The sequence below is a fragment of the Cryptomeria japonica genome, chromosome 5 (assembly GCF_030272615.1).
Source record: "Cryptomeria japonica chromosome 5, Sugi_1.0, whole genome shotgun sequence".
Taxonomy (NCBI): Eukaryota; Viridiplantae; Streptophyta; class Pinopsida; order Cupressales; family Cupressaceae; genus Cryptomeria; species Cryptomeria japonica.
Window position 1 is genome coordinate 228486635 of NC_081409.1, and position 15647 is coordinate 228502281.

At 35.0% G+C, this 15647-nt stretch overlaps 1 protein-coding gene across 1 annotated transcript in view; it reads right to left on the reverse strand.

The window, feature by feature from the left end:
- Positions 1-6380: 6380 nt before the first annotated feature.
- LOC131046334 (PX domain-containing protein EREL1) overlaps positions 6381-15647 on the reverse strand; it is a 76450-nt gene continuing 67183 nt past the window's right edge. Inside the window, exons 10-11 of the mRNA XM_057980056.2 lie at positions 11666-11884; positions 6381-7223 (exon numbers count right to left, since the gene is read on the reverse strand). Of these exons, the coding sequence (XP_057836039.1) occupies positions 6900-7223; positions 11666-11884 (543 nt within the window). The 3' untranslated portion in view covers positions 6381-6899. The remainder of the gene's footprint in view (positions 7224-11665; positions 11885-15647) is intronic.

Consider the following 15647-nt stretch of genomic DNA (forward strand, 5'->3'; position numbering starts at 1 on the left):
CTAGATGAATAAAAAAGATATAGATATAGATATAGATAAATCTGATGTTTAGTTGCAATAGAGGAGTAATAGTCATTTATTTAATCATTTTTATTTGTTTGACTTATTATGTAGTTGTGTTTCTTACCTGATGACCAAATTAGTCATTTATAGTTGCATTGCAAAAAATGAATAGAATTTGGTCATTTTCGCTTGTCGTGATTAGTCACTTGGTCATTTATTTGGCATATTTCTACTAGTGATAATGTCACTGTGGTGCAAGGAATTCTTGAGGAGTTTTCTTTCCTCCTTCCCAATAGGGAGGATATCAATGATGTCCTGGGCATGCCCTGTGAGGGAATGTAGGGCACTTTAGAACAGCCAAATGGTTCCTCCATGAAATTAACTAGATTAATATCATACTCAAAGTCATGAATATGAAGATTGCTAACAATGTAGATGGGAATGTGAGGAACCTTCACCATTCTAGTGATCTAAAAGAGATCTAGGCTTCAATGGATGCTATATCTAATGAAATTTCTATTTAAAAGTCAAATTATGCAAATAAGTTTTAAAGACCTTGAGAAAAAATTATTGGTTGTCAATAACAACCTTGATACCATTTGCAAAATCAGACATTGTTCTATCCAGAACAATGTTGAAGGGTTAAAGATTTTAACCAATATCTTGAAGGATCTTAAAGAGGATCAAGTTGTTGACAATTTCAAGACTGAGTTTTGGGATGATGTTTGGAAGAAGGTAAAGGCATCGAGGCGGGCATTAATGAGGAACTTGGTCCTCCTAGTTCTCGTACCAAAGCTAAGAAATCCTTCCAGGAGGAAAAAAAGGAGTTGTTGAGCTTCGCTAATCTACAAAAGAAGTTTCTAGAATAGGAGATGAAGGTTGTTGGGGCTTTTGAAGAATATGAAATAAGTTTGTTTGTCTCTATGTTTTTTGTTGCTTTTGGTGCTTTGCTAGTTGTGGGGTTGTTATTGATAGGTTGTGTTTTCATCTTTGACAAGGTTTTTTAAATAGGGCTTTTGGTCCCTTCAAAACCAATTTACCCCTATAATAAAAAAAAAAAAAGTAAGAAAAGACAAGTATGACCCTTTTACCAAATCAATCAGCCACCAACCAAGAAACAAAATAACAAACCTATCAAGGGAAAAAGTTTAATTATTGCTTCAATTTGAAATGGATGCCAAAGACCAAAAGAATTCAATCATGAGGCATACATAGATAGAAGTCTTAACCCAAAAAGTAAAACACACCAAGAACATATGAGGTTGTCATAGACCTAACTACCAACACATCATCATAAAAGGGCAAAGCACAATCAAGGCAAATATTTTCCACCACTTATGAATGCAAAATTATGCCTATTCAATTTCTACCCCAAATGACTTTCAAATTGTTGAAAAGCAATAAGATCATTCCAATAACAATCTCAATAAAAGAATATTACCCCAATAACCAAAGCTACATATAGCGATCTAGTTTGCATTATAGTAGGCTTTTGTATTTATATAGCAACTTGTAGCCAACACATAGCATGGTTACAAGATTGTACCCTTAGAGAATGCTTATAGGAAAACTGTAGTAACCTTTTGAGTTATGCTTGTTTTATGAAAAACCTACTAGACAAACAACCAAGCCTTTTAACTAAGTTTAACTTTTTTGATGATGTGAGACTACTCATAGACTTGGATGCTCCTACATCACATAAAAGAATAGTTCATTTATACTCTTTGTTAGTATCATGGTTGGTTAAGCTCTTTTGTAACATCCATGTGTGTTCCCAAAAGTGACGTTCCATGATAAATAACTATGTTCTTGAGGAGTATCATTAGATCTTTTCAAGATTGATTATTTCCTTACAAGATGTTCAATTAGATATTGAATCCTCACCATGAGGCTTGCCACCCTTTATGGAAAATCTACATTAGGATTTATAAATGCATTCAATTGAAAAGTGAGTTTGCATATTCCCTACAGGAAAAGAAAAGAAAAGTCCAATAATGAATTCTACAACATTAAACAATTGATTATTTTGTACGACCCACATACTCAAACATTCAACATCCCACATGACCCCTCTTCAATGAGCTTTGTTTTCTAGATAGCTTCTCCAACAAGCATATCTCAATCAAACAAGTAACAAGTATAGTTTTCCATGCCCTTTTTTTTTAATATGCATAATATTTCATAGAGGTTTGCAATAGCTATGACATATTGCATCACTTGTCACTAATATTTCACAAGCTTTCAAACTACCCAAGTCATTTCTATTCAACTAACTTGTTTTCACCATACCTTGGACATCTCAAAAAACCCTTTCAAGCCTTTTCTTCAAATCACAAGTTTACAAGAATGATTACTTATCATACATTCTTTAATTTGTAATGACATCTATTGCCACATTTTCTAAATTCATGGGCACAGAAACCAAGAGCGCCTATGAAATTTTTTTATCATTATAAAAAATCACCTATTCTTATATAATAGGATAAATATCCTAGGCTTCATTGTAGCATTACTTTTGATAGTGATTGTGCACTATATGTTTTCGTGTTTTTTATCATAAATGTGACATCAAGTAGTTTTGATAAATGTCATTTTTTTGCACCATTGAGCATTTCTCAATCAAGTGTGGCATTATTTTTCTCTCTGAGCATCATTGAGGCTTTCTCAATCTAAGTGTGGCATTATTTTTTGTTAAGGTAAGAAGGGGTTTTGAAAGGACCCAAACCATTGCATAGGGCACGAAAAGATAAAAGCAGTAAACAAAGTTCCCAAAACACAAGAAAGTTGTTGAAAGGTAGGGAGAAACAAGCCTAAGGCCATTAACAACAAAGAAACAACATTACTAAGAGAACAACTGCAACCATGTAGTCAAATAAGACTACAAACACGAATTTGGGAAGTAAAATTAAGACCTTTCTAGAACAAGTTAACCTTTCACCCACCACTCAAGCATGAGTTTGGGAAGTAAAATTAGGACCTTTCTTCCTTCTCACAACAGACCAAGCAATCCAAAACCTTGTTACAAGGGAATGCAAGAGGAGAAACCCCCTCAAAGAGCCTGTCAATGTGTGAAGTAGGATGACAAGGCAAGTGGTGGTCTTCCACCACATGAGGATTTTGGGGTTGAGCTGAAGCTAACTTAAGTGTTGCATTGTTAGTTGTGCTCTTTGTGGCATTTGTGAGTGTTCCCCAAACTGATGTGCCATGTCAATTAATTGTGTTCTTCTAGAGCAATATTGGGAACTCTCAAAATTGGTTCTTTATTTGAGCCTTACAAGATGTTTAATCAATTCTAAACTCTACTAATCTCTATGAAGCTTGCCACCCTTCATAGGAAACCTATGTAATTCATTTAGCATGTCACATTCATTTAATTTGAATTAATTGTAACATTTCACCTTCTCCATCATATTGCTAATACCTCTATCCATAAAAGACTACTTTTCTACCAGACATCAATAGTCATAATATTGCACTCCTTTCTACATTCACATTAGATAATAGAAAAACAAATATATAATACACGAATTACCTTCTACCAGCAATGCTCCAATTTGTATTTGTCTCTTGGCAATATTATAGTTATTGACTACTAGTTGAGGCTTTGAGAAGCCTTTGGTATGGTTGGTCTCGCGTCATTTTTTAGATTCTCATCTCTCCTTGCATTTTGGGCATCTTCCAAAGTAATCGTATTCACACCACTCGTACATATTTGAGATTTTAACCTCACCAAATTTATGTGTGATTGTCAACTCTTGGTGCCATTGGTACTTGTTCTGGTTTACCCAATACCATTTCTAACGGGCACTTTATGATGCCTTTTCATTTTAATTTGGTTATCACTTTTTCAATGTTATGTTGAGCTCTTCCCAATTATTCATTCATAGTTGTAATCGAGTTGTCATCTTGATACATACAATGTCCCTGCCTACCCAACTCAACATTGAGTGAATAAACAGATTGTTCCACTACTTCCTAGGTGTGATCCTTCTTAGATTACTATTGTTATGCAGCTATAACAATTGTAATTGAAAACAACAAGCCTGGGTCTGGCCGCCGCCTCACACTTCCCTAAATTGCAGTTTTGAGGACATGTTAGGTAAACATACCTTTTATATTTACTTGGTTTAGTTTTCTAAGTTAATTTTAGTATTTTGGACGTGCATCTACCATTAGAAAAGTTAAATCTACCATGCCATACATATATATAATTGGTGCCTACATAATGTGGTGTCTCCACCACCTTTGGCAACCATCAATATTAATGTAATCTCGATCCTGAATTGCTATATAAACAAAATTCTAAGAGCCATTTGGTGAGAAAGCGAGATCGAAAAATGTAGCCAAGATGTAAGAATAATGTAGTCATTGGTGACGATTTTATTTTCTTTTCAGATGATGCTTGGGGCAAAAAGAAATATTTATCCAAGACAATGGCATCAGTTTCATTAGTCATTTGTTCAGTATAAATGTCATTGTATATCTAGAATACTGAAACAGCCCATTTCAATTGTAGAACTAAATTATAAAATGTGGAATTGGAGGAAGGATAAAAGTTGTGTGCATGGAATTTGCACAAAGAAAAATGGTGTCCAGCTTAAATTTGTACTGTAAAAGATACTGGCAAATTTACATATTATAGATTGATCTAGAATGTGCATATAACCATTTAATAGAATTTTTTAAATTGGTGGGGAGGTGAAGGAGAGGGTAGAGTTTCAATCCACAGCTTGTGCAATAGTTATATCCTATATCCAACATAAGCTTCAAACTTAGGAGCAAGTTCCTTGTATACTAGAACCGGTCAGATGATAAGGCCTATATAGTATTGGTTCAGCTCAAGGAAGTGTTACTGTGTGAATATACAAATAGATCCCCGAGAGCCACTCAACCAATAGAGAATAATTGGAGCCAAAAATTGCCATACAAAATATAGTTTTGAAAGAGATACATCTACAATATGAAGATGGAACTTCATTCACAAACATATTAACATAAATAAGTCTGCATGTGTTTGCACACGCAAACAAAAATCCACAACTCCCATGTTAGCATCTACCCTTTTACGTTCCTCCGCTTGTCCTGTCAAAACCGGCATGAATTAGCTACAATGATAACCTATGAGTCACCCTTAACAGAATCAGTATAAGCTGTAATAGATCCTTGTTTTGCATCATATTATTGTGAATCGTGTAGATCAGAAGTCCAAAAAAGATTACAAGGATAAAAAATTTACCTTAGAGCATGCAGCACTAATACTTCAATGCCTGCAGAAAAATACAATATAAAAGTTCAGAAGAATTTCCTTTAACGGTGAGGTAGTCAAGAAAATACACCCCCACCACAATAAGAAAATGTAACCGCCAAGAGAGCTAAAATTAAAAGGTTTATGTTTCTGGAGTCAGAGCTCTGAACATAAAGCAACGTCAAAAGTTGTTACCTTAAAGAGTATGTAGCGCTCATACTTTAATGCCTGCAGCCAAAAAGTTCAAAATATAAGATCTCGAGAATTCCCTACTATGACAAGGCAGAAAAATTGCATACACCCCACCACAGTAAGAACATGTAACAGATAGAGAAGAACTGAAGTTAAAAGGTTTATGTAATTCAGCAGTCACGACTCTGAACATTAAACATCATATCAAGAGCAAAGGTTTGTGAAATTCTCGTCCATGTAAAAACTTGTCTTACACAAGAATATGGACAAATTGCCAAGCCAAAACATGTTGAAGGGGCACCACAAGAAAGTTCTAAAATAAAGATTTAGAAAGGTGTGCACCATGGAAAAGTTAAGATAAAGCTCGAGTTTCGCAACAGCATCATATAGAAAGGCATTAAACACAAGCAAAACCAGAAAGGTCAAGAATAAGTTTTTTCACAGAGATTATCATGCAGGATTGAGATGATCTAACATCAAGCAATGGAATCTGAGAATCGATATAGATGGTCTATATCAAATCAATGGGTCAAGTTAGCTGTTGTGGTACCTGAATGAAATTTACAGAACATTGACAAACTTAAAAACTTCTTGTTCTCAGAAAGTCAGATAATTGCTAAGATGCCATCTTTTTGGATAGCTTCAGATTATGATATTCAATGTTAATACTTAATTCCAGAGAGCATTCATATAAAATTGCAAAAATTATAAAAGCGTACCTGCATGACTATAAATGATGGAATCGTCTGACTTCACTGTCCTGTTTATCAGGTCAAATTAGCACACAGAAACGCAGGTTGAACTGTTTTGTTGCCTATCAACCTGCTCACTAGAAAAAATGTTATAGAAAAACAATTGATCCTAGAATATATTACTATATATACATGTTATCTCTAAAGTCAACCTCCAGTATCGCAGTTCCATCAATTGCTGCCACAACTAGAACCTAGAGACTGAGAATTTATATTCCTTTGGATTCAAGCCAAATAACTGTACACAACTTTTCAGGCTAGCATTGTCAATCTCCTAGGAAATAAGGCCACTTATTTTCAGTGGGCTACTCCATATACCCATGATTGTGTACATATTTATAGCCTTCTCTTCATAAAGAAATAATAATGTTTGTCTGCCACCATCCAAATGAGATAGATGATTGACATTTTCACAAGAGAGGGATTAGCTGGAATGTTTGACAAACAGTGCAGATATTCAAATTTCAGATGATGGAGAACCATGCACAAATTCAATGATTTTGAGGAATATGTAGCATAGAATCAACAACACCACTGGCCCAAAATTTCAGTGGCTCCAACAAATACATCTTTGAAGAGGTGCACTGCTTAAGATTCTTGAAATGCTTGATTTGTCGAATTCTGCCATGTTTAATATAAATGTCATCTGCAAGTCTATCCATGCCCATTTCTATGAAGCAACCTAGGTTCCCTGTATACATGGAAGATCATTTCTCTAAAAACATGTTTAGAACACTTTTCCTTGTAGGAGCTTCATCCTCTCCATCTTTTTCAGCTTTCTGATCTTCCAAAAGAGCTGAACGTGTGACAGAATTTACAACCTTGCGTAATTGAGCATTATCAATGAAAATATCAGTCAACATCTTGCGAACCATGGCCTCACTGGCAACTGCTTCCATGCCACTTGAATCATTTTTCCCTTCCAGGCTCAACTTATTACCATTTCCATGGACTCCAGGATTTGCTTGCTTCACAACTGCTTGCTCAGATATATCAGTGCCATCTTCATCTTGTTGCGCAAGAAGTTGAGCCTGCAAGTATCAAACATAAAACAAATATCATTCAGTTTATATCATTTGTAGTCCACCCCATTAAGTACATTGTGTTCTGTTTAAAGTTATTTCCAACATGCCTTTCATTTAGTTTGTACACACTACAACTTACAAAATCCCTAAAATTCAAAAAAATAAATACAGATAAACTTATAGGTAATTAATGTCTCTGGTCGGTCAGTCATTTGACAAATCATCTTATTTGGATCAACCTACTTAGAAGGATTGTTAGTTGATTGGAGAGATATTCTCTAGATTCATGCCAAGAACACTAGTTTAAGCCACAACCAAAGTTTATGGAAATCCAAGAGATACATTGCAAAAGAGAGAAAAACCAAAGGATATAGATATCAAATCAGTAAATTATTACTCACAGTTACATCCAAAACAATGCACCATCAAACTTGAAACAACGAACACATGAATCTCACTAAGCAATAATCAAAATATGAGAAGCAATAAAATAAATTGTCCAGGTTTCAATATAATTCAATAAACAAAAAAATATCTTAGCAAGAAACATAGATAAGGAGAGATAAAAACTCTAGATAGTAACAATTTTACACTTTGTAGAACAATCACAGAGAAACCAAGATAGCACCCACGAGCAGAATTGCAGAGAATTAACAGAGGGAGGATTCATTTTGCACTGAGAAAAAACTAGTTTTATCCTAGCTGAAACTCATTGACATCAAGAGTTTCAATATGGTTGAGGAAACTTCAAAAACAAAAATCAATAAAGTTGAGGAAGTCTTAAAAAAATGTCAAAAAGGAAACCTTAAAAAAGAAATGTCAATAAGGTTGAGGAACAAGGCATGTTGTTAAAATGGGATATGGACAAGGCTTATGATAGGGCCTCTTGGGAGTTTTTAATGAAAGTCCTTGAAAAATTCAGAGTCGATGAGATTGGAGGACATGAGATTTCAGTTGCATTTCTACAGCCTCCAATGTTTTAGCGAATAAGACACCCTTGAATTTTTTTCAAGCAAAAAGAATATTGAGGAAGGGCAGTCCATTATCACATTTTCTCTTTGTAATTCTAGTTGATGCCTTGGAACTCTTAGAAAAGAAGTGGAAAGGCAAAGTATAAAAAGGTTGAAAATCACCTTGAATGTAGATCAAATTCCATATCTGTAATTTGTGGATACCCAACTGTTTGGGGAAGCTTCCATACAAGTTTTGGATTGGTATGAAAGAGATGCAGGTCAGAAGCTGAATAATCACTAGTCTAAAATATCTTTCTTAAGGGATGATTGTAACTTAGCCCATGATTCAGCAAGTTCTAGCATTTGAGGTGGGCAGATTGCTTAGTGCTTATGTTGGATGCCTTTAATAGATAAAAAAGCCTATCCAGAGGTATGGACAGCCTTAGTTAAGAACATACAAAAGAAGATAGCAACATGGAAAGGGAAATAGCTTAGCTTGGCCAACAAGATGACTTCAACTACATCTACCCTCTCAGAAGTTCAATTATGTAATGTTAGTATTCAAAATTCCAAGTAAAATAGACAAAGATGTTTCAAATCTTCAAAGCAATTTTCTGTCGGGGAATGATGAGGAAAAGAAGAAATCCTACTTAGTCAGTTTGAATCAAGTCTATAAAGATAAGACAGATGGTGGGCTTGGTTTGAGACTTTCTTGAACAATGAAATCGGAAATCCAAATTATTACTGTTAGTGTTTAACTGTTCCATAACTTATTAACTATGAGTCTGAACCATGATATATTTATTGCTGTTATACTACAGTTGTTGCTGTCATTGTTGTCATGATTAATTTAATTGCTGTTATACTGCTATCATGATATATTTATTGCTTCTGTTATACTGTTTTCATGATATAATTATTGCTTCTGTTATAATGTTGTCATGACATATTGAACAGTCTTATTTTAATGTTCTGAACGCTTTTTTAAAGCATTAAAACAACTTGCTTTTCCATGGGGGACACTTGGCTATCCCCTGGATAATCAAGGGACGTCTGAGGCATCCCCAGCCACCTTGAGTATGGCCAGGCATCTCCTAGGCATTTCCTACCATCCCCAATTTTAGAGAGATGTTTTGGGACATTTTTGCATTTTCTCAATTCGGGGGGAGAGGGTGGCCAGAGGACATCCCTTACGTCCCACCATCTCCAAAACACCTCAAGGGACGGAATCAAGGGGTTTGAGGGGTGGGGATGTGCCCCCATCTAACACAGGAAATAAATAAATAAAGCCCTTGGAATGAAGTTGCTTTAGAGAATTTACTTGGAGAAAGACAACACATGGAGGAGAATATTATATATGAAGTGTGTGAATAAGTGAAGAGCTGCAAGATTGTTCTCAAAACAGAATATACCTTGTGGATCAATCATATGGAACTTTTTGAAAAGTTGTCTAAGGGATTATTAGCATTAGTTTAAGAAGGTATATTGGTAACAGGAATGAGGTTGACTTTTGGAAAGAAGCCTAGATTCGTGATTGTCCATTGGTTGAAGCAGAAGAATTTAAGAAATTGGAAGCTCGTTTTAGGAATCTATGGGGTAGTAGAGTCTATGATTATATTATCCAGGATAGTAATAAGACAACTTGGTACACGACAAGAGGAACATTCATGACATGCCACAGACATAACTAAAAGAACTAAATATCTATGCTCCCATAAATTTCCAAGACAGGGAAAGCAAAGGATGAGAGGACACATTTTTGGAACAGGTTTTTTTAAGGACATTTTTAGGAATGGCTATTAAGAAAATGCGAAAATTTTCAAATAGAAGGAAATTTCAAATATTAATAAAGACACGCCTGACTAGTGTGTGTATTCAAGTGAGGGATTTATTGAAGTTTTCCTGAAGATTTCAAAACAGCGTGTTCTGCTTATGACTTATTAAAGAAAAACAAATGATTTTAGTAAAAAGATAACTGGTTATGTTCCAATTTGGCCTCGGCTAGGCTACTAATAGATGGGATCGCTCTATGAGTGGTCCAAGTAGGGATGATCGATAAATTTTTGCATAACAAAAGTGACATTTCCTGCCAACTATGATTTACCTCATATTCAGCAGTTGAACGATTGTACATACCAACTTTGTTAGTGGCGATCCTTGTATACTGAACAGGTTTTCCGATGCATGAAACAATATAGCCCTTGATTGTGACTTCAACTGTGAAGATTGCGAAGATATGAAGAGTTCTGTAACAGGGGAGACATATTTTGTAGATGTTGTGTTCAGGATTAATCATTGCTCTATTACTTGGTCAGACTTACTGTTACAATTGTTGTGGGCTCATGCTGAGTAATGTGTAAGTCTGTAACAACCAAGTTTCACGTTTGATGGCATAGATACAGTATAATGATAAAAGATGAATGTGTGTTGTCACTACTTCATGTTAAAAAGGTCTAGACAAATGACATAAAACTTTAGATAAATCTGAGGGCTGCAAACTCTATTAGGCAATAAGGTTTCGATTTTTTTTAATGGCAGTTCAGTGTTCGTACTGTTACTAGCCATGATATATTTTAGTGTGGGGACATGACCTTTGCACTCAATCTTGATTGATAAAGGATTAATAAACATAAGTGCTGCTTGCTTTTTTGTAAATCTTAGATGGGCATGTCATAAACCCAAAATGCATTTAAAGGTTGTAAGTTTTTTTGTTTTTTTAAATAACTTAAATTTGCCTGGACATCTTCTAATGTGCCCAGGCATCCCCTAAAAAAAATTGCATGTAACAGGAACATTTCCATTTTTTTTAGCAAAATAGGGGATGGGATGGGGAGAGGCAGGGGATGGGGTAGAGACGTTTCCTGCCTGTCCCGACATCCCCAAAATGTCCCCTATGAAGGACAGGGTCATATTCAGCAGGGGAAGCATCTGCACAGAGCATAGCTAAATGTCCAAATACAGCATGAAAAATAAGACAAAGCTGAGGTGCAAACTGAACCAAGTGATGATGAAATCAAAATAGTGGACTAGCAATAAAATTTCAGCAATATTCAAGATGAAAAAGGTCCAACAATGCTAGAGGTTAGCTCGGGCATCATCATCTCAATGTTCAGCACATGTTGTGGTATTGTCGAAGCCTGATTGTATTATCTACTAATATCTGCACATAGCTGCATTTTTGTGCAGGACATTTCTACAAAATTAATTATTTTAAATGACAGGGTAATTCTGAATTATTTAGTACACTACAGTTGTTTTCTGATCCTAAAAAATGATTTTGGAAGAGAAGGATTAAAATAGCCTCATTTAAAAATATATGAGTTAAAAACTAATTACCTGCAAAGGAGAAAAAATCTTTTCAGTTATATTTATTAGAATTATCATATGGATTAGAGAAAAATCTACTTTTTCATGTTGATAGTTTAAAAAGACAATTAAACCACAAAAGCCTAAGAGAAACTGATATAGCATTCATTCACATTGAATCTTCTTTACCTCAGCAAGCAGTAGGCCAATCCGATTATCAGATGTTGCCAGGAGATCTACAGCCTCTGAGACCGAAGCAGCATTTACAGTGTATTTATCTCCCCCTTTCGAAATAATATCTACACTACATTCTTGAAGACGCTGACGAAGAATTGCAGCTTCACGCAGAAGTTTAGCTCTTGCAGCAGCAGCTTGTTCTTGCCTTTGTCTCTCCTTCTGAAGAATTTTCTGGGAAAGAACAGATATTGGAATTGCTTAATAAATGTCAAACACTACAAATAGACTAATTAGTAATTAATAATTATATCTATACCACAATTAGGAAAATTTGCAACAGTTTGTCCTAAACATTCTGCAACTTGAACACAGAGTCATTAACTTATAAAAATAAAAAGCTTTAATATTAAAAAAAAATAGTTCATGTATATATGAGTCAAACATGGAGGTGCTATGGTAGCTTTCTTATATAGTAAACACCTATGTTGCAAGAAATGCAATATATATGCAGTCTTTTGGGATGTTACGCCGACAACTCATCTGAAATGGTGGAAGGCCATTGCAGATAAGGCACCCATTTTCAAGAAAAAAACTGCAACAGTGCACAATGGAGACAGCTCTGTTTCTTGGCCATTGCCTGCCATTCGATGGTGTACCCACAACCCTATTGCAGCTTTGCAAAGCAAACATAAATATGTGCAGTGATGCAATGTATGTTATATGAGCACAGTCAGCAGTAAGGAGTGAGTATTCAAGTGAAGTGACAGTATGTCGCAGCCACAGTGCCAACAAGTTAGTACATAGCCACATGTCACAAATTGATTATAAAATATACCAACAATACATGAATACATATGAAGCCTACATGTACCATTTATCCCTTAAAGTAGAAGTCTCTTCAAATACTCACAAAAAATTAATAATTATTTTACAATTACCAATTATAGAAGTCTCTTTGTGCTTACTAAGCCACTAATATGACCATTAAAGATAAAAATTAAGTACACTAAAGAAAAAAAATAGAAATTTTCTCCTTGATATATATCTTAAAAGCAGATAAAACAATAATTTCACAATAAGAATTCAGAATATATATTCACGTATAGCAGAAGATCCTCCTCTTCAATGTGTTCCCCAGCACAACCTGTGGAATTAACACCTTCATTGTAGTTCACCAGTACTCTTCCCTGTTAGTAAAACTCTTTCAAATGCAGAGAAATTACAGAACTATCAAACCAATCATCACCACCATTATTATTATCTCTACCCTGCCTTCACAAGCTTTCCTTATGACTGCTAACCATTAATTGTACAGATTGTCCTCATCTAAAACAGTAAGCATGCTTTCCATAGCAAAATCCCTACAGAAACCATTATGGATTGATGTCTCACATGCCAAAGTAATTCTATAGCAGCACCCCTCCTATAACAATAGTTCTATATTCCCACATCACAATTGTTACAATAGGTCGTCTGCAGCCTATAGATGGTGAGATAAGTGATATAGGCTCCTCTAAGCCATAGAGTTACAATTTTAGTTTTGATAATTGTTTTGATGCCATGGATTTCATAATCCATAAATTTTGTATGCATTTGACAATATTTAAATATTTAAAAATGTTCTCTCTTTTAAGCTAGAATCCACTTTTATACTCGTGGGATCAATGTATTTGTGTATGTGATCAAAGTAACTTCCAATTAGTTTATTGTGTCTTTAAAGTTGGGTTTTTGAAGGACACAATGAGAAAAGTTTTAAATCCTTGAAAATCTCTATATTTCATGGTTTTTTTTTTTCAAATTACACGATAGTTCTATATTCCCACATCACAATTGTTACAATAGGTCTTTTGCAGCCTATAGATGGTGAGATAAGTGATATAGGCTCCTCGAAGCCATAGAGTTACAATTTTAGTTTTGATATTTGTTTTGATGCCATGGATTTCATAATCCATAAATTTTGTATACATTTGACAATATTTAAATATTTAAAAATGTTATTTCTTTTAGCTAGAATCCACTTTTATACTCATGGGATCAATGTATTTGTGTATGTGATCAAGGTAACTTCTAATTAGTTTATTGTGTCTTTAAAGTTGGTTTTTTGAAGGACACAATGAGAAAAGTTTTAAATCCTAGAAAATCTCTATATTTCATGGTTTTTTTTCAAATTACAGAATCTTGGACAAATGAGTTTGGGAGTCAAAAATAAAATCGCTGAGTTTGAGCCAAGTCTGAGTCTTGTAACACTAATTTAGAGAGCTTCTAGGTCTCTTCCTCTAGAAACTTCTTGTAGTGTTTCTATGGCTAAGGATTCTTCTCTCACACATTCTCTCTCGTGTTTCTTGGCACTCTTCTTTTGGAAGATTGATGGACATTGCATAAGTTTATTATAATTTCTTTGCCAGATTTCAACACATGATTTTCTTCCATCAAACCATTTTGTCACTTGACAGTTGCATCTAAACAACTTCATGGCATGCCTTTAAGTAGAGTTCTAGGACTCACCAAGACTCAGCGAGTCCTGAGCTGGGTGACCCTAGGTGAGTCCCAAGGGCCTGAACTCGGGCTCATCCGAGTCCTGGGCAAGTCATAGAGAGTCTCGAGACTCAGGTACTCGGCCTAGATCAGGCAAATCCCAATGCCCGGACTCAGCCAGCGACAACAGGGAAAATGTCAATGGAAAAACACAAAACCTAAAGTGTTTTAAGTTTTTTTTACTATATTGCCTCCCCAACCCTAAAAGTGAGTTCATTTCATTGTATTGGCAAAATAGGAGGAGAAGAATGAGTTGTGATAAAAAGCAATAGTGCATTGTAGGGCAACCAGCAAGGAGAAAGACCAAGAATTCGTCAACAAATTGCATTAAAGCAGCATAATACTCACAATCAGTGCATCAAGAGCTCCATACAAAGGATTGGAAAGAGGTTGCAATTCATTTGAAGTTTATTCTAAGAGGTATGATTGATTTTTTTTGGTTTTTTGTGTGCTCTCTAAGCAAAAAATTACATTATTTTTTTTTTTAAATTTCTATTCATTTCCTTTCACAGAAAGAGAAAACCCTACCTGTTTTTTTTTTTGAAACAAACCCTACATTTTTTTTTTAAAACAAACCCTACATTTTTTTTTGGAAGAAAACATACAATTTTTTTTGTATTGATTTATAAATGACAATGCACAAATGTTCATTTTTTTGTAATTGTCTTCTTGCAGCAGCCTTGAACTTTTCAAAATCATATTTTTCTAGTGTTCCACCAATGTTGGGAACAGGGGGACGTAGACACACGTACGGGTTTTGGGGACATGCGGACAAAGGGCCCAAGTTTAGGGACGACAGGGGGTGGTGTTGATATACACATAGTACTTGGAAAACTAGTTGTGAAAAGATGTATAAGAATTACATTTAAATGAAACTTTGGCAAATTAGTAAAATTATAAAAAAGCAAAATTGCAAATACTGAACACTAAGATTTCTTGAATACTAAATAAAATTTGACAAACGAAATTGTCAAATTGGAGATTTCTATTATATCGAAAATATCATAAAGATGATTGCATCATTACAATGAGGAGCATTACAATTACTAGCCCAACCTCCTCATCACTAGAACTATTGGACTCCTCACGAACAAGATCTCCCAAAGTAACACCAACCAGCCCTACATCTGAAGTGGTAGCATCCTCATCAACCTATGATGGCTCCTTTGGCTCTATATCCCATTGTGTCATTGGATTCTCTTGTACACAAGTGTCTTGCCGTCAATGAGACACAAAGCACTATGTACAACCACAAGCTTCTCTTCTCTCCTAGAGGTAAGTATGTTCCTCTGAAGAGAGTGGATGAAGCTATATGTAGACCAGTTCCTCTCAGCATCTAAAAAAATAGAAACCTGAGATAGCCAACAAATTGCTAGAGAGGTAGTCAAAGATTTCTAACAATGACAATTCCACCACAAAAGTGGCTCCTCTTGTGCCATAGTTGCTATATCCATCTTAG